Genomic DNA, 19,502 nt, shown 5'->3' on the forward strand with positions numbered 1-19,502 from the left:
ATGTTAGTGACGTGTGTGTGTGGGCGTGCATGAATGGTATGAAAAGCACAAGTATCATGACACTTAGTCATAAAATGACAGATTCTTTCAGCCAGCTCAATGCTGGACATGCAAATGGTTCCTGGATGTTTGTGTTGATACAAGGTGAAGCAGGAAAGATGAGTAACGATGTGGAGTCATATTTTGGTTTATAATAGTGACGTGTTTATGTTTATTGGTATAAAATGGATTTTGATATATTTTGAGTATGTGAGGATGTATTATTTATTAATTTCCTTCATTCCCCGTCTATTCTTTGCATACAGAAATGTCACGTCGCCAATAACAAGCTGTGAATTATCGTCCGTATTCTTCTGCTGTAAATCATTTATCCTTCTCCCTTCTTTGGCAGTTGAGTTAGTAATTGCCGCCTCTCACGCTCCCTGTGTTCTTTTATCTTTGCTTGAAATGATTCAGATAAAGAAAATGTCACACCGAACTACAGTATGTAATGAAAGTCTTGAGGGGCAATCATCTCAGAAAACCGGGTGGAGGAGACTCCGCCTGACAGCTGACAGCTGTCTCTGTGTTTCAGGCAAAGCATTGCAATTGTGTATATATTGACATTTTTGGTTGATTGATTGATTTCTTTGTATTTGTGTCACACACATCACATGCTTAACCCTCTTGGGTTTGTAAGACATAAGAAACAGCTGCATTGGTCACGCATTTAATTACATTTCATTTCATTCAATTACAAAATTAGTTTATTTTACTGCTCGGTCTTAATAAAAATAAAAAAGCACTCTAACCAGCACCCATTCTACCGTATCCCTGCATTTCAAGCATGTCCTATTTAAAAAAATAAATAAAAAAACTGTGTTCCTTAAGAAAGCTAACAGGACCCTGACCTGTGCTCTCTCACTCATACTCTGTACTCCTTTCATGGTGCATTCATGCACCCCTAATTCCCTCACATTATTCCTCATCTCTGTCTGCATCTCATACTCACTGCAACTCACCACTACGTGCTCAACTGACTCCTCTTCTCCACATCCTTCACACAACCCTGTCTGGTGTCATTTTCATATCATTTTCAGTGTTTTGTTTATTGCATAACCGTAACCTTGTCAACACCGTTTCCTCTTTCCACCTACCTTTGTAACTTTGACACTCTTTTGAATATATGTCATCAACCCACATCTAATTTACCAACAAGAGTTTCGGCTGCTGATCCGTATGCTATGCTGCTGTAATCCAACACAGATCTTATCAAGGCCACGTACATGGTTTTTAATGACGAACTACTGGCTCCCCATTCTCTACCAGTCACACATCTCATCAAATTTATTACTTTTTGGCATTTTTCCTCTATTCTCCTGATCTGGTCTGCCCACGTTAACCATGAATCAAAAACAACTCTCAGAAATGTAAATGTTGCAACCCTTCCTAAGTCTTTCCCATACATCCTTAGCTTCGTCCCATCCTTGATTCTTTTCCAGGTGAAAAAGACCGTTTGTGTTTTTTCAACTGAGAACCTGAAACCCCAATCACACCCCCCACTCCACCACCTCATCTATTGCTTCTTGTACTTTTCTGACTGCATCTAACATGTTCCTTCCTTTCTTCCACAATGCCCCGTCATCAGCAAACAGAGACCTACCTACATCTACTGGTACCTTTTGTGAATATGTTGTTAATCAGAATGATGACGAGTAGCGGGCTAATCGCACTACTAGGCGTACCATTATCAGCTAAGTATTGATTTGACATGTCTGACCCAATCCGTACTTGAAGTTTTCTTCCAAACAGAAAATCCTTTCCCCAGTTATAAACTCTCCCACCAATTCCCATTGTGTGCAGCTTCATTTGCAAACCTTCCTTCCACATCATGTCATTTTTCTACGTCAAAAAACACTGCAATGACTTGACTCTTGATCTGGGCCCTTCTTATTTCAGTCTCTTATCACAGAGTCCATGGTGTTCTTTCCCTTCCTAAAACCACTGCTATCATCCTTTCCATTATCTTACGAATATTAGATGTTATAGTGCTATTGGTCTGTAGCTGGTGGGTGTAGGTGGATCTTTGCCAGGTTTTCTAATTGGAATCACTACTGCCTGTTTCCATGCGCTCTGTAACTTTCCCTCCTCCCACAGTCTGTTATAAAGGCACAGCAGCTTCAAGAGTGCTCCTTTTCCCAAATGCCTTAGCATGACGTACATGATCTTCCCCTGGTGATGTGGGTCTGTGATCCATTGCTCTCACCATCTCTGCCAAAGTAAAAGGTTCATCATGTGTTTTCTCCCTCCTGTCTAACACATCTGGATAATGAATATTCTTTCCCTTCTCCTTCTGACAAATTCACTGTCCAATTTTACTGCTTCTCTTGTCACTTTTAAGTCTTTGGACATTCACTAATTTTCCTCCTTGGACATTCCTCTTTAGTTCCTCCATACCAACACTCGCTGGCACCCCTGTCATAACTCCTTTACATCCTCCACCATTCTGTGCTCCCACCCTCCCTGTGTTCAACACCTTAGGTTTTCCTATTTCTTTTAGATTGAGTGCTTGCTCAAGTTGTTCTTCATTGGCACATCTCACCAGTAGGTTTGTCATCATTTAGGACCTTCGCATATATCTCCCATACACAGACCTGTATAAACGGGTTGATTTTCTCCATGTTCTCTTGAGCCTTTTTATTGAACCCTACTATGACAATACATGTATCAGGTCTTTCTCTCTGCCCTCGCTCATATCCTTCTCTCTCACTTCCTCTCATTGTCAGTTCTTGTTCGTTTATTCCCACTCACACGATTGCCTCGATTTTCATTCTTCCCTCAATTCCCCCTCATTCTCTTCTTCACTCCCTTGACAATAATCCATTTCTGCCCAACTGCCTATATCTCTGATCCATTCACGGAGCAGTCGTGCTCAACCGCCTCCAAAGGACTTGCTACTTCTCGTTTTGCATTTCGCACATTTTGCCGATGAGAACTTCCTCGCTCGCGTCCTGCTGATGTCGCCGCCATCACCCACACCGAGGTGCGACAGGTGTAGTGCGGTGCTGCTCTTCTTCTTCTTCTTGTATATTAGAGATTGGCAAACCAGCTAAAAGGCATTTTTACTGGAGTGTGGAGCGGCAGGCTGTCAGGAAAATTCTCTCTATGATTGCTGTTGCTCTTAAGTAATTAATTAGATTGTGGACTTTCCTTGATTCTATTTGCTTACAGATTCCCCAATTTAATATTATATTTTCCATCGATTAGGCCCTGATCCCAATTCACTTGTGTCTTTGTCTATTGGTCCATGTTTGAAAAATTACAGTTTATTATTCTTGAGTATTTGGTTTAATCCTGTATGTCTCAGAGGGATAATGACCATCTCTTGCCTTGGGCTTCCATTAAGTATTCTATCCATACCTGTGTTGATGTGTGTGTGTGTGTGTGTGTGTGTGTGTGTGTGTGTGTGTGTGTGTGTGTGTGTGTGTGTGTGTGTGTGTGTATATATATATATATATATACGGTGTATACTATATATGTGTGTGTATATACATACTGTAAATATCTTGCTGAATGAAAATGTGTAAGTATCATAAACTCGTTTGCCACAGAACCTTTTTCCGCAATGATTAAAAAATCCAATGGAAAAATCTCATTGCCCTTTTGTTGAAGGCAACCAGTGTGGTGGAGACTCATTGCTTCCAATGAATAGATCTATGTGTGTTTATAAAGTCAACAAAGGCTTTTTTCCACAAGGCTATTGCCTTAAGGTGCCATGTATGCCGATTTAATAAATATTCAAATTTGTTTTACCCCACACCACCAACCCTACTCTAGAATAGATTATTTTTTGATAGACCAAACAGTTACCGCACCTAACTACACAAGTACAAAACAACAGTATCATTGTCCAGTACTTTTAAAGCTTCGCTTGACCTTTGCACTGGAACAATCTTACGATGATTCTAAGACACAATTAATAACCCCCCAAACTTTCATTCATGCAAATGTTAAAACATAGAATACTCGAGCACTACCCGTCTTTAAAAAAAATGTCCCTGAACGATCATGCAGCGACCACTTTTGGGCCCTTATGTTTGACACACGCGCGCGCGCTTTTGATATTCATTTCTGAGATGTTCGTTTGGGTTGATCCTTATTTAATTAGTTTCCTGTAAATACACTAATTTAAATATTTTAATTGAGTAATCGAGTCACTGTTCTCATGTCAAAGTAATTGTTTACTTTAATAAATCTCTCTCTCTCTCGCGCTCGCTCTCGCGCTCTCTCTCTCTCAGAGCAGCCTAGCTCCACGGTGATGTGTGGTGGTTACCGCTCAGCTGCTTTGGTCCCGCCCACCTGCTCCCCCTCCCTCCTCCCAGTACTTATAACCAGCCGACAGCCTTAACATTAAAAGCAGAAAGCTGGAGAAAAAAACAACAAGTAACTCAGAGGCTCTGCAACAGGAAGCGTACTGTGGGTCATTGTTCCAGAGCACAGACGAATAATACACCGCTGTGCTCCTGTTATCTCTCCGGCAGTCTGCACCCACCGCAACAGCCTCCATCACCAGCTGAAGTTAAGGGAGACTCCCCCACGGTGAGCCGGCTTCGGTGCGCGTCCTTGGATAACTCCCTCTGAAAAGGTAAGAGTGACTTAACGCGGACCGACTGTGATTTAAAGTTATGTCGCTGGCTCCTCCGTGTCTCCTTTTTCCCAAATGTTTCGAGTGCCGTACCAACAAAGGAAGGGATCCACCCAACAATGATCCTTTGTCCCCTGAGACCTGCCTGCAATTATTCTGCTCAATGGCGTCCTTTGAGATTTGTCTGTGTTTGTGTGTGTGTGTGTTTTTTGATGGAAGCTGGTCTATCAGAAACGAGACTTATTTTGTTGTAAGATCAACACACACGGACCGTGCACGCACCTCCTGGCGTTGAACACACGCACACAGTGCAGCGTTAACACTGTGAGCTTCTCCTCGGTGTGTTGGATGTGGACACTAAATCCTTCTTTCTTTCCTTTTTTTTTTTTTTTTTTCAGTCGCTCCTGGGACTTTTTTGAGATTTTTGCATGTGACTCGTGCTCGTTAATACATCACCAGGCCGACTCCTCGCTGTGTCAGAGCGCTGAGCACGAGGAAGTGGAGAGCTCAGAGGTGATAGAGGGAGTTTGGGGGAGTCAAGGCAACAGCTCGTTATGTTTCTGCTGACATCCTGACCTCCCAAAGTATGATTAACATGAGGATGACCAGCTTTACTGTAACAGCAAAGGAAGGCTAAGAAGAAATGACGAGACACTTCTTTTTATATACATGTTTGCTATTTCAGAATGTTTGTCTGAGGGGACATTTACGGTAGATTCGAAGGGAATGAAAATAACCGGTTGTAGTTGAACAGCGGGCGTGGAGGCCATGAGGGATATCCCAATCCTCAGAAAGCAGCCTGTTGCTTGGGTTCTGCTCAGTCATTGTCGTTTTTGTCACGACAAACAAAGGGCACTGTTTCCCCTCTGGGAGGTCTACACACACACACACACACACACACACACACAAACACACACACACACACACACACAGAGAGAGACATTTGGAAGTGGCAATCTTGAAGCGAGAACAGTGGAGGTTGTAAAAAGGGGAGTGGGAGGAGGAGATTTGGAGTCAGGAGGGGAGACAAGATGATGAAGACGGATACATGTTGAGTATCTGTGTGAACACACTAAAGAGAACGTGTTGTGTGTTCATCTGTCAACAGACACAGAGGTATTCAATAGGCTGTTGTGTTAATGTGTTAATGCGGCCGCTACAAGTATCGGCTCCATAAAGTCTAAACAAGCTACCGGCCGACCTCAAAGTTTTCCATGCAAATACGCACACACTGGCGTATTTGTGCCTTTGATATGCTGCATTCGTGTGAAGTCCATGGGATTATGACGTTCGAGTATTGTAGTACAGCATTCTCAATTTGAATGCAAATGAGGGGAAAGATGCAGAGGGACGAAGCATTTCCATGAGTTTGAATCCTTTCCTTGTTTGCATACTGGCTTCAGGGAAAGGCTTTCCAGAGAATACTGTGAGTCTTACTTCCTCAAACGTCGCCGCTCTACTCCCGTTAATAGAAAACCATACAAAGCCCTCACCCGAGTTCCCCGTAAGGTGATATGTGTACAGTATATGTCCCCAGAGTGTAGACCGAAAGGCTCCGAGCACTCTTGAGTGTTTGAGAAAGATAAGTTATTAAGCTCACAAAGGGTCAAAGGTGAGGAGTTGGGGATAAAGGCAGGTGTTCCCCCCCCCCCCCCCTCTCCCCTGCTATCTCCCTTCCACTTCACAGAGGAAACGGCACAATCCCACTGTTAATGTGTCACCTAAGTGGCAGTGCATGATGACACAGTGAAACTTAGGGCCACACGTCATCCAGATGACTGATGCTGTGCACACAAATGACTGTGTGATTGGTGTTAGATTGGTGTCATGATGAATGAATAAACGTATTTAAAGATGGTAAAAAAAAAAAAAACTTCACACAAAATCTTTCATGAGACAAAAATAACTTGGACGCTGTCAACAAATGCTGCACAGTTTTGATCTTTTCTCTCTTTTTTTTTTGTTTCCATCTACAGGTTGAACAATCCGCTGCAAAAATGGGATGCTTTGGATTCCTCAAAGTCATGATGTTTGTCTTCAATGGCATTATCTTTGTAAGTTGTAATGTTTCATGAGAAGTACTTCTGAACACAACTTTCCACATAAAAACTCTGCCATTTTCACATTTGACCTCTGTGTGCATCACGAGTGGGTTGCACTGTGGCAAAGTATGCGAACAAATGGCGAAAAAAAAAGTAAGAGAATGTACAAAATGTAAAATACCCTCCTGTTTAATACGGCTGTCCAACTGTTAATCCCCTTTGTACTTGTCAGAAAAACATCAGTTGAAGAACACTATTTAAAAGCAATTTTAATATCGCACATCCAAGCTCCAAAAAGCTGGATCCTACAAGTCCCACAATGCATCTCATCTTTCATTAAACCCTCCCTGCTTGGTAAATGTCCACATCTGTCTTTTTCGCGGGATGAGAAGTAAACTGACCTTTACAGCACACATCAAAATCAGCTCCCCTTGAATCCTTAAAGGTTTTCCCCACGTCTCCTCTCACCCCGTCTCTTCTTCTCCCCCGTCACTCTCCCTCAGTTGGCGGGTGCTGCCATCCTGGGCGTTGGGATCTGGGTGAAGGTGGACAGCGGCTCCATCCTCAGCTTCCTCGGGAAAATTGAAGGCGCACCGGCAGAGCTCAGTCAGGTGCTCAACGTGGGCTACCTGCTGATTGCCATCGGAGCGCTCCTGCTCGTCATCGGCTTCCTGGGCTGCTGTGGAGCCGTCAGAGAGAGCACGTGTATGCTGCTGCTGGTAGGTTGTTGTCTGCTACTTTATAGAGGGTTACGGGATTAGTCAGTATTTTTAATAAAACAGTTATTCTCCTTTTTGCTAGATGAGAAGATCAAAACCACTCAATATAGTAGTATTGATCTCCTGACAAGTGAAAAAGGATACATTTAAAAAAAAAACTATTCTTGTGAAAATTCAAGCACAAATTGTTGGTGCATTCAAACTTCTTGTTACATGCGTAGTTTCAATAGTTTCCGTCCAAATTGGATACAAATTTAAACAGAATTGCCAGAAAATTATGGGGTCAGATCAGTCTCAATAATCGCAAATGCACACAGATAGACTCACAAATGCAAACAGAAAGATTCACAAATGCGCACAGAACAATTCACAAATATATTCGATTTACAAATGCACACAGAAGGATTTACAAATATATTCGATTTACAAATGCACGCAGAACAATTCACAAATACATTCCAATGCACAAATAAATAAATTACGATTTATATAAATGTAAAAAAAAAAATCACAAATATATTTCTGCATTTGTATGTATTTGTGTGTGGATTTGTATGTATTTGTGTGTGGATTTGTATGTATTTATTTGTGGATCGCACTGCATTCATTTGCAAATCGCTTCACATTCGTGTACGGATTTTTGAGACTGTTCTGCCTTCGCTGGATTCACAAATGCGTTTTTTTCAACATAGACCTGTCTGTAGCCAATCAGATGTCAGCCTCATTTTCAACCAATCACATGAGCGCAGCTTCATACATATTCATACATATTGTAGCCGTCTGTGTTCACCCAGAGCTCTACGATACCTCATATCAGTAGAGACCGGACCAAACTATGTGTGTGTAAACCATATGGTACAAACAATGAGGCCACTAGGCTGCTAGTGTAATGCTGCGGTTCACACCAAACACGATTCGCGCCGTGTTAATCGCGCCGCCGTTCTCGCCGGGGGACTATTTGTGTTCATTCGCGTGAATCGGTGAATCGCGCTGGACACGCCGGTGAGGGAGCGCGGCATAGTCCGGAGGAGCTCCGTGGAGCTCCGTGGATTTCATCGAACTGTATTCACTGTGTCTAGCAAGCCACACGTCGGCTGTTTACCATAGCTGTATGAACACAACATAAACTGATTTGGCTATGATTTAACGGCAATAAACCAACAAAAAGGAACTCCGAAATAACATTTATACACATAGTTTGGTCCGGTCTCTACTGATATGAGGAATACAGAATACAGTTCGATGAAATCCACGGAGCTCCTCCGGACTATGTTATGAACCAGACATGACGGCGTTTGGTTCCCCGTGATATCTGGGACTTCCACAACACATACTAAGCAGAAATAGAGGTTATTTTTTCCACAGTTGACGGCGGACAGTTGAACGGCTATCAGGGCGATAAGCCGCGCTCCCTCACCGGCGTGTCCAGCGCGATTCACCGATTCACGCGAATGAACACAAATAGTCCCCCGGCGAGAACGGCGGCGCGATTAACGCGGCGCGAATCGTGTTTGGTGTGAACCGCAGCATTACGCTAGCAGCCTAGTGGCCTCATTGTTTGTACCATATGGTTTACACACACATAGTTTGGTCCGGTCTCTACTGATATGAGGTATCGTAGAGCTCTGGGTGAACACAGACGGCTACAATATATATGAATATGTATGAAGCTGCGCTCATGTGATTGGTTGAAAATGAGGCTGACATCTGATTGGCTACAGACAGGTCTATGTTGAAAAAAACGCATTTGTGAATCCAGCGAAGGCAGAACAGTCTCAAAAATCCGTACACGAATGTGAAGCGATTTGCAAATGAATGCAGTGCGATCCACAAATAAATACATACAAATCCACACACAAATACATACAAATCCACACACAAATACATACAAATGCAGAAATATATTTGTGATTTTTTTTTTTACATTTATATAAATCGTAATTTATTTATTTGTGCATTGGAATGTATTTGTGAATTGTTCTGCGTGCATTTGTAAATCGAATATATTTGTAAATCCTTCTGTGTGCATTTGTAAATCGAATATATTTGTGAATTGTTCTGTGCGCATTTGTGAATCTTTCTGTTTGCATTTGTGAGTCTATCTGTGTGCATTTGCGATTATTGAGACTGATCTGACCCCATAGAAAATGGGCTAAAAATAAAATCGGTGTGTTTTCCAATTTCCATTCACTACAGATATGTGAAGATGTGGAGTTGGCTATGTTGAGATAAACAGCTGACGGTGCAGATTTTCCAGTTGGTTGCCATTAAGACATTGGACCAGAAGAGGGTGCCATGAGATTATGTATTAAAAGAGCACCAGTCAAAGCTCAACACTATAGAAACCCAATGGAGAACATGACAGGAATAGGATATTTATGTGTTTCATGTCTTATTTTGAGGAACGTTGCCATCCTAATACAGGGCTGCTGATTTGGTGCCGTTATTTGTTTGTGTCTCCAGAGTGACGTTTAAGTTTCATGTTTCATGTATGTCAGGATTTTGTTAGTCAGAGTTTTTGTCTTGCTTCATTGCACTTTGTCTCATTTTGTCATAGTTTTTCTTTTTTCTTTTCTAATTCCCAGCATTCACACTTTTTTTTTTAATGTGCAAAATGAAAACGGACATTGAAAAGGTGGAAGGAAACACACTTAATGTGGCTTACTGTAGACTGATGAGGAATTCATACAGTGAAACAAACATCGACATTTTTTTGCAAAAGCGTACAACGCCAAGATTTTTTTTCTGACTACTGGGTTGTGGAAATGGTGATTTAAAAAAAAACCCATTCCTATAAAATATGTAACATACTTTTTTTTTCTCTAGTTTTTCATCATAGTCCTGGTGGTCTTCATAGCGGAGGTTGCAGGAGCTGTGGTGATCTTGGTATTCAGACCCTTGGTAAGTCAACTAAGGAACTTTTCCACCATCGTGACAGGTTGCTGCTTTCTGGTACTTGTATAGAAACGCTCCTGTATGCTCGCATTTTAGGCCGACGACTTGTTCACCAAGTTTGGCACAGCTGCAGTTAAGAACATCAGGAAGGACTACGGGGGAAATCCTGACGTCACGGGACTGTGGAATACGACAATGAGCTCGGTATGTCATTCTGCTGAACAACAATGTGATCGTTTTCACACCATTTTCGCTGATGCTTTATGTAACGTGCTCTCTTTTTCTCCCCACGTTAGTTAAAATGTTGTGGATTCTACAACTCCTCAGACTTCGTGGGCTCGCCATATTACGTGGACCACGGCAAGCAATACCCACCACAGTGCTGCCCAGGCCTGGATGGCCCATGTAACCAAACGGTGGCTGACAGCGTCACGGTATGGGCTTTTGGAAGAAGTAGACACAACGAAAGCATCCAATGGCATCATCCAAAACACATTTTGAATGTATAACTTGCTTCACTACCTCTTTTACCTCTTTCTATTTTCCTCCAGACAATTACTGGGTGCTTCCCAAAGATCAAGAAGCTGATTGATGACAACACAGTGGTCATCGTGGCAGTTGCCCTGGGAATTGCAGCTCTGGAGGTACGAGCTTATCTCTCATCCCATTCTCGATTAGGCCAAGGATATATATATATATATATATATATATATAAGTTAAAATCAACACTTGATCATTTTTTTGCACACATTTTTCTTACTTTACTTTTAATTTCGTGTCTTACTAATACATATGTTCTCCCCAGATATGTGCCATGGCTGTTTCCATGATCCTTTTCTGCAGAATAAAGTCCAGGGGGGACTAACAGCAAATGGCGAAGGCCTTGGAAGGATCATTTTAGTCACAGGGGTCTTTCTACTTCCTCTGTTGCCTCTAGAAGGGCTCTGCCTTTATTTAGCAAAAAAATGCCTCGTCATTAAAGGCAGTTAATGTCATATCTCGGGCAATCAGAATTACTGAATGACATAACAAATCTATTTTTACTACGTTTAAATCTAACAGATATCCACATATGAATGTAAATTATTTCTTAAGACAACTTCGCTTTGTAAAACGAGCTACACACTGCCTGCTTCACCAGAGACCTTTTTTAAAATCCGCTGTTACCTGTAACACACGGCCAGCCAATGAGGAGTCACATAATCCCTGCGTTCACTGTGATAATGAAACAGAGGCTGGTATGTTGGGCATGGTGTTGCCGTGACGCAGCGTGTAAAATATCAACAGATGTGATGCGAGATTTCTATGTATGTTGTATGGCAGGCATGTCCAAAGTCCGGCCCGCGGGCCAATCACGGCCCGAGGTCAGATTTTATACGGCCCGCGCCTTCTGTCTTAAAATGCATTATTTATGGCCCGCCAGCACAGTCAAAACGGAATGAATAAATCATACAAATTCAACATGCAATTCCTCTTTTCACCTCATGGTGGCAGCACCACTCTGTAACTGTCTGGCTTTTTTTAATTGTCTCTGACCCTTCAACTGTCATGGCTACGGCAAGTAAAATAAGGAAAGTCGATACCGAGGGCCGCCGCTTTCATATTTTTTCACCGAAAAAAACCCCCCTCCGTTACAGTTCAGACTTGCTCGGTTAAGGATAACGTCCACTGCATGCGGAACTTTGTTTGTTAACATTCGTCATTATCGCGATTTAGGAGGAAAAAAAACGTAACGCGATGAAACATGCCCGGTTCAGTTCACACGGTCACTCGTTAACGTTAAACCGGAACACCGGCGGATCTGCTGGCAGGTTGTTTTTTTTAACTCAAAGTAGAATGAGGATGATTTCGTGGTGACAATAACTTTTAAGACCACGATGATGAGGCCCAGATACTGATGAGATGATGAGGTCAAAGAGCTTCAGGGAGAGGACGCTGTTTGTGTAGCGCAGCTTGATGCAGGGCTGAGATGTGAAGGAGCTGGGCCTGGATAAAGGTGGAGCTGGGCCTGGATAAAGGTGGAGGTCTACTCTAAACAGACGTGAGTACAGCTTCCTGCTGTCGCAGTGTTTTAGAAATATTGATAAGGCAGGGTATGCTAAATGCTGCCTCTGCTCCAAGGAGATGAACTACAGTAACAAGGGCTCACGTGCCCTCTCATCACACTCCCAGATACTGTTCACTGTGATGACCACAGCCAGGGTACTTCCGGTCCCAACAGGGCCCTGAAGTAATGATAGAGAGGGTTAAGGTGCCTGTATCTTCATTTCAGCAGGTTGCTAATGCAGAGGTGTGTATAGATCACAGCTATTACTTTACTCTTCATTCTAATTTAAATAATTGAACTGGATTGAATGCATATTATTTGCAAATAGAAGATAGGCCACAATTCTAACAGCTTTACAGTAACAGTGGAAGTTAATACAGTAACGGGGTTCAATGAAAACTAATCACTTTATTTGTACAGGCGATGGTTCTCGCTACTCTTGCTATCTTTGTTTTTAAATGACAAACTTTTGAAAATGAGACCTCGTTCTCAATGGATTTTGTCTACATAAAAGGTTAATAATAATAATAATAGATTGAAAAAAACTATCCAGCTGTTCCACCAGAGCTGAAATACTGATTAATGACTGAATAATAAATTAGTTTTTTGCTTAAAGTAAATGTCTTATCACTTAATTTTCTTGCTACATTTTAAAGATCACATTTAAAATAAAATTATCCTTGCTGTGTCATTGAAAATATAATTATTAAATAATAGTGTATGTATAGGCAACTTGTATTGTTTAAAATAATGTCAGCAGGGACTGTTGGCCCTTGGGCATCTTCACATTATCAAATCTGGCCCTCTTTGAAAAAAGTTTGGACACCCCTGCACTAGGGGGTCTGTGTCCTGTTTGGCGTCTCTTTTCCGCCTTTCAGGACCACAGACAACACAAAACTGATGGCAATCATTTGATTCAAATTATTCAAATGTAACACCGATGCCTGGCAGTCTTCTCCCAATGTATCACAGCCTCAGGCATTTTAACTAGTGCTCAGTCTGTTCTTGCATTAACCCGCGCACTCCAAAGATCACAAGCGTCTCCCCAGCATAAGGAAGTCTCTTTCCAAAGTAAAGCAGCAAATGAAGCCAGAGTCCAAAAGTGATTCATCTAAAAGAAAGGGTAAACGATGTTTGCTCCAGGTTACATATTAACATCTGCCCTTGTATTTTTTTTATCAGGCTAAATAAACCAGAACAATTAGCTCAATCCCAATTCAGATAAATAGTGTGGTCAATGTTATCTTGTCAAAACAAAATCCTGAATCTCCTGGAAAAATCAGAGCTCATGTTTCCACTGTTTCAAGTGGCACCAATATGAAGCGCACTTATCATTTAAACTCAGTGGCTGAAAATGTACTCTTAACTCTCATGTGCTTGTAGAAACACACATTTTTGTCAGACCTCTACTCTTGTTAAAGCATGATAAAAGAGAAAGTAGAAGACATTTTTTTTCCGTTGCTCCGGTTCGTCCTCCCTGCCCTTCAAAACCAATGCAAGATGTCACACGTGCACATGACCAACTCAAAAACTCACCAGGGTCTAGAAATACTTTTCACTTTATTTCAAAATTGATCACCATACAACAGGGGTGTCCAAACTTTTTTCAAAGAGGGCCAGATTTGATAATGTGAAGATGCCCAAGGGCCAACAGTCCCTGCTGACATTATTTTAAACAATACAAGTTGCCTATACATACACTATTATTTAATAATTATATTTTCAATGACACAGCAAGGATAATTTTATTTTAAATGTGATCTTTAAAATGTAGCAAGAAAATTAAGTGATAAGACATTTACTTTAAGCAAAAAACTAATTTATTATTCAGTCATTAATCAGTATTTCAGCTCTGGTGGAACAGCTGGATAGTTTTTTTCAATCTATTATTATTATTATTAACCTTTTATGTAGACAAAATCCATTGAGAACGAGGTCTCATTTTCAAAAGTTTGTCATTTAAAAACAAAGATAGCAAGAGTAGCGAGAACCATCGCCTGTACAAATAAAGTGATTAGTTTTCATTGAACCCCGTTACTGTATTAACTTCCACTGTTACTGTAAAGCTGTTAGAATTGTGGCCTATCTTCTATTTGCAAATAATATGCATTCAATCCAGTTCAATTATTTAAATTAGAATGAAGAGTAAAGTAATAGCTGTGATCTATACACACCTCTGCATTAGCAACCTGCTGAAATGAAGATACAGGCACCTTAACCCTCTCTATCATTACTTCAGGGCCCTGTTGGGACCGGAAGTACCCTGGCTGTGGTCATCACAGTGAACAGTATCTGGGAGTGTGATGAGAGGGCACGTGAGCCCTTGTTACTGTAGTTCATCTCCTTGGAGCAGAGGCAGCATTTAGCATACCCTGCCTTATCAATATTTCTAAAACACTGCGACAGCAGGAAGCTGTACTCACGTCTGTTTAGAGTAGACCTCCACCTTTATCCAGGCCCAGCTCCACCTTTATCCAGGCCCAGCTCCTTCACATCTCAGCCCTGCATCAAGCTGCGCTACACAAACAGCGTCCTCTCCCTGAAGCTCTTTGACCTCATCATCTCATCAGTATCTGGGCCTCATCATCGTGGTCTTAAAAGTTATTGTCACCACGAAATCATCCTCATTCTACTTTGAGTTAAAAAAAACAACCTGCCAGCAGATCCGCCGGTGTTCCGGTTTAACGTTAACGAGTGACCGTGTGAACTGAACCGGGCATGTTTCATCGCGTTACGTTTTTTTTCCTCCTAAATCGCGATAATGACGAATGTTAACAAACAAAGTTCCGCATGCAGTGGACGTTATCCTTAACCGAGCAAGTCTGAACTGTAACGGAGGGGGGTTTTTTTCGGTGAAAAAATATGAAAGCGGCGGCCCTCGGTATCGACTTTCCTTATTTTACTTGCCGTAGCCATGACAGTTGAAGGGTCAGAGACAATTAAAAAAAGCCAGACAGTTACAGAGTGGTGCTGCCACCATGAGGTGAAAAGAGGAATTGCATGTTGAATTTGTATGATTTATTCATTCCGTTTTGACTGTGCTGGCGGGCCATAAATAATGCATTTTAAGACAGAAGGCGCGGGCCGTATAAAATCTGACCTCGGGCCGTGATTGGCCCGCGGGCCGGACTTTGGACATGCCTGCTCTAGAGGAACTTTCCCTCCAGTAGTCTGACTATCCACTTATTTCATACTTGTATGTTGTGTGTAACACAGAACGGTTCTCTGGGGGTATTTCCCCTGGTAGGAGCCTATGTGAAACAACCTGTATTTAAATTTTTAATAACTTGTATTTTACTTTCATAAAATAAAACCAACAACCTCTGAAATAAGAGGTTGTAAATCCACAAAACGAGTCCAGTTTTTAAAAGCACTTTTAAGTGCTTGGTCCACGGCATAACAAGGCGCAGAACGCTTCGGGTGGCCTTACTCTCTGACGTCCCTGCAGAGAGTGACTCGGAGACTTCAGACTAAAAGACATAACAAGTAAGTGATCACAACCGGGTTGCAATTTGCGTATGGTAGATCCACCGGTCTTGTATACAATAACTATGATGACGAGATAGGCATGAATTAAATGTTTCGGCATATCTTATCCCATAGTGAAAGGACTTCATAAAGCTTAACATGTCATCCCACTGCTTCACATAACGGAGATAAATAGGATTCTAACGCGGGTTATTCAGGGTTACGTTTTAAAGCGGAAATCTATCTGTAGTAAAGTAATCTTGAAGCTGGAGCTTCCCCAGGCACTATAGAATGTAAGTACAAAATAAACATCTTAGTTTCTGGGTTTTGTTCCGTCTGTTGCGTTCATATTCGGCAGTGTGAATTCCATGTTTGAATTTTTAGTTTGTGTCCCTGAGATTTCATACATTTATTACAAAAGACGTTTTGTCTGGCACATTGTCCATTATTCTGTTGTTGTTGTCTGCACCTTCTGCACAGGGCCCTATTCCTCATATGTGGTTGAACTAAGTCGATCAAATGTCCTATTATCCAGTTTAAATTAACTCGATGATTGACATCAGGCTATCTCGGTTCCTCAAAGACTGATCCGCTCAAACAGTCTCGTTAATTCGAGCCAGATGTCAGACAACAGGATCGTCGCGCGTGCCCGTCCTACTTCAAAAGGGGGAAGCGTCGATCACCGAAACCATGATTTTCTAACAGCAACGGCAAATAAACTCAAAGAAAGAGCCTCTTTTTTCTCCGCTGACGAGCAGGAGATGATCATGAACACATATGAGGAATTCAAGACCATAATCATGGCGAAATCTAACGCTGCGAGGGCTAGACGAGAAGCATGGGAAAATATCGCAGACGTCATTAAATGCGCAAGTATTGGGAAAATGTATCGGCTAATTTTAAGTGCCTCATCACCTCAATCAATCAGATGATATTTCTTTAAGTAGGCTCAATGGAATGTATCATCCAATGAGATCTTATAGCGAAAATAATTATATCAACTCTTTCAGAATAAGTAGATAAAAACAAGCCCAAAGAGTATCTAACTGATACGAATTAATAGATACTTATGAGGATATATGTACTGTATGCGCTTATGTATCATGTATATATATATATATATATGTGTGTATATACATGTATGTGTAGATTACCATATAGAATAGGAGTTTGAATATGCGTGTGTGAATCTGTGTATGGGCGGATCAGTATGTATGTATTATTCATAATAAGCAGTAAAAATAAATTGTGTGTAATTCTCTCTATTCGTATCATGAGTCCACCTTAATCATGTTCTACAATAATGATATCTATGGTGTACTAATAATACTGTCATATCATTATGAGTGCTTTCAACCATCATGTAGTTGCAACCCAGCCATCAAGAGGACACGGGAGCAAGTAAAAACTAAGCACACAAACATTATTCTGAATGGTGAGTCAATACAACATGTGCCATGGTAATGTAATGAACACATCCATAAGTTTCTTAAGCGCTAAATAAACTTCATGAACAACACGGCATGTAGCGGCTTTCCCGATGTTCTCTGCATCACAGACACTGTACAAACATGAACCACTCGCTACACAGCGCGAGGCTGTGATACAGTCCGTGAGACAGTAGATGGCGTGTGGTGTTCAATGTACGGCTCGAGAAGGTCTTTAAATAAATGATTCCTTGTCGGCAGAATCGATAGCGCTCGTACAGGAAGTCATCATGATGTGATAACGGATCTTGGCGATCTCGAAGAACTCTCTCCCTATAAAACGCTAATCTGACTAATATCGCTTCCTCATCGATGGATCTCTGAGGAAGGGAGCTGACACTTTTTTCCGGGGGAGTGGCAGCTTATCCAGCGGATCCAGCTCAAACCTGCTCTGGAGCAGGTTCAGGTTTATGGATGTGTTGCTATGGTGATTTTTCCAAACTTGCTTCGAGGAACCGAAAAGCCTCACTTATATAATCTCATCCTGAAAATTATCCGGCTAACTCAGTTAGCCACGTACGAGGAATAGGGCCCAGGTGTTTGCTCTGCAGTAGAGCACCACTTCTTACTTTTAATAACATCAATCATGAATAAAATAATGACAGAGAGCAAACAAATGTCTCACAATGTTTATTTATTCATCAAGAGTATAGAAATCGTTACATCGTAGTGTCAAAGGTGCATCGGCTACATTTGCACATACAAGGAAGAGTTTTGCAGGGATGCCTGTGATTATCCTGGAGATGCAAGTGTCCGAATCAGTGTGTGTCCTGGGCTTTGTTGATGAGCTCAACTGGAGACGGGAAGAAACGCTTTTGTGGCGTGAGGTCTTAGTCCTGATAGACCGCAGCTTCCATCCAGGGAAGGGAGTCAAACAGTTTGTGCCCAGGGTGAAAGAGATCAGCGGTGATGGAGGAGGTGAGGATGGACTCAATGATGGCAGTGTAGAAGTGCGCCAGCGTTGTCTTTGGCAGGTTGAACTTCTTCAGCTGCCTCAGAAAGTAAACACTCTGCTGAGCCTTCTTGGTGATGGAGCTGATTTTCAACTCCCACTTGAGGTCCTGCGTTATGGTGGATGAGGAAGAGGAAGGACTCCACAGCGGTGACCAGGGAGGCTGGTTGGAGCTGCTGTAAACATCTCTACACAGCTGAGTCAGGAGGGTTCCCCCGAGTAGTGATGAAGATGTTAGCCAGCGTCGCTCCGTCATGGAGAATGACAACGACGCGACCATGTCCCTCTTCAAATTGCAGCCTGATTTCGAACCTGGAAACGTAATTACAAAGACACCGCAGTGTGCGCTGCAGCATGGCAACAATACCTCTCATCACTTTATCCATTGGTGAACGTATGCTTACTCGCTTGATAAATGATCGAGAGTTTCTAAGTATGTGATCTTTCAAATGTTTTCAGGATCCCACTGTAGCTCAAAAAAAGATACAGATGATCTAACTTTTGCACTCATTTATAGCTTTTTTTCAAATCGAAAAATTTCGGAATCGGAATACTTCAGCCAAACCGGAATACTTCAGCCCTCCATCATGGAGAAGGGAGGTGGAGTGGGAAGAGTTAAATTTGCAGCCAGGTTGTTACAACCCGAAAGAAACAGAGGGAACAGAGGATAATTACAGTACGGAGCAAGTTACCGTTCTTGACTTGAAGTGTACGGTGGATATGAATGTATGGATAAATCCCAGAGAAGAAAAGTCACGGAGGAAATTCTGCGTGGATGTATTAATTAGCTTTCACTGCCAACGATGCTGGCTTACCTGTATGCTTGATATGTGGCGAGAAATTTCCAAACAACAAAAAATGTAATGTTGAAAGAACAAACACACAGCATTTGCTGAAAGGTATCACGCTGGAGATGAGCAAAAAAGAGCGATTCCTCAACTGCTGCAGCAAACTCTCCTCTTCATAAGAGTTTTATATTTTATAACACGTAAAATAGCTATCACTCCCTCCAGTAAATACACGACGCCTTGGTTCTCTCAACTGATGGATTTATTCTTCCTCCTACTTCTCCGTCCACCGTCGAACTGTTTAAATCACATTTAGACATACAAAACAATCAGACGTTTACATTACATAAAAACACAGTTTGCGCGCGAATGTGCGCAATGGCGAATGTACATAAATAACGTACCTCACTGGCTGCACACAACTGAGAGGGAAATGAGTCCACTTGAAACACGAAAGATGATCCCTTGAAACTTGAACTG

General features: G+C 41.8%; 1 protein-coding gene across 1 annotated transcript; it reads left to right on the forward strand.

The window, feature by feature from the left end:
• The first annotated feature begins 4,417 nt into the window (after window positions 1-4,417).
• tspan34b (tetraspanin 34b) lies at window positions 4,418-11,594 on the forward strand. The gene is made up of 8 exons (XM_079177773.1): window positions 4,418-4,624; window positions 6,601-6,678; window positions 7,170-7,385; window positions 10,212-10,286; window positions 10,377-10,484; window positions 10,577-10,714; window positions 10,832-10,924; window positions 11,086-11,594. Exons 2-8 carry the CDS (start codon window positions 6,622-6,624, stop codon window positions 11,143-11,145), a joined length of 747 nt encoding a protein of 248 aa, XP_079033899.1. The 5' UTR covers window positions 4,418-4,624; window positions 6,601-6,621; the 3' UTR covers window positions 11,146-11,594.
• The last annotated feature ends 7,908 nt before the right edge of the window (window positions 11,595-19,502 follow it).

The sequence above is a fragment of the Pholis gunnellus genome, assembly GCF_910591455.1.
Source record: "Pholis gunnellus genome assembly, chromosome: 17".
Classification (NCBI taxonomy): Eukaryota; Metazoa; Chordata; class Actinopteri; order Perciformes; family Pholidae; genus Pholis; species Pholis gunnellus.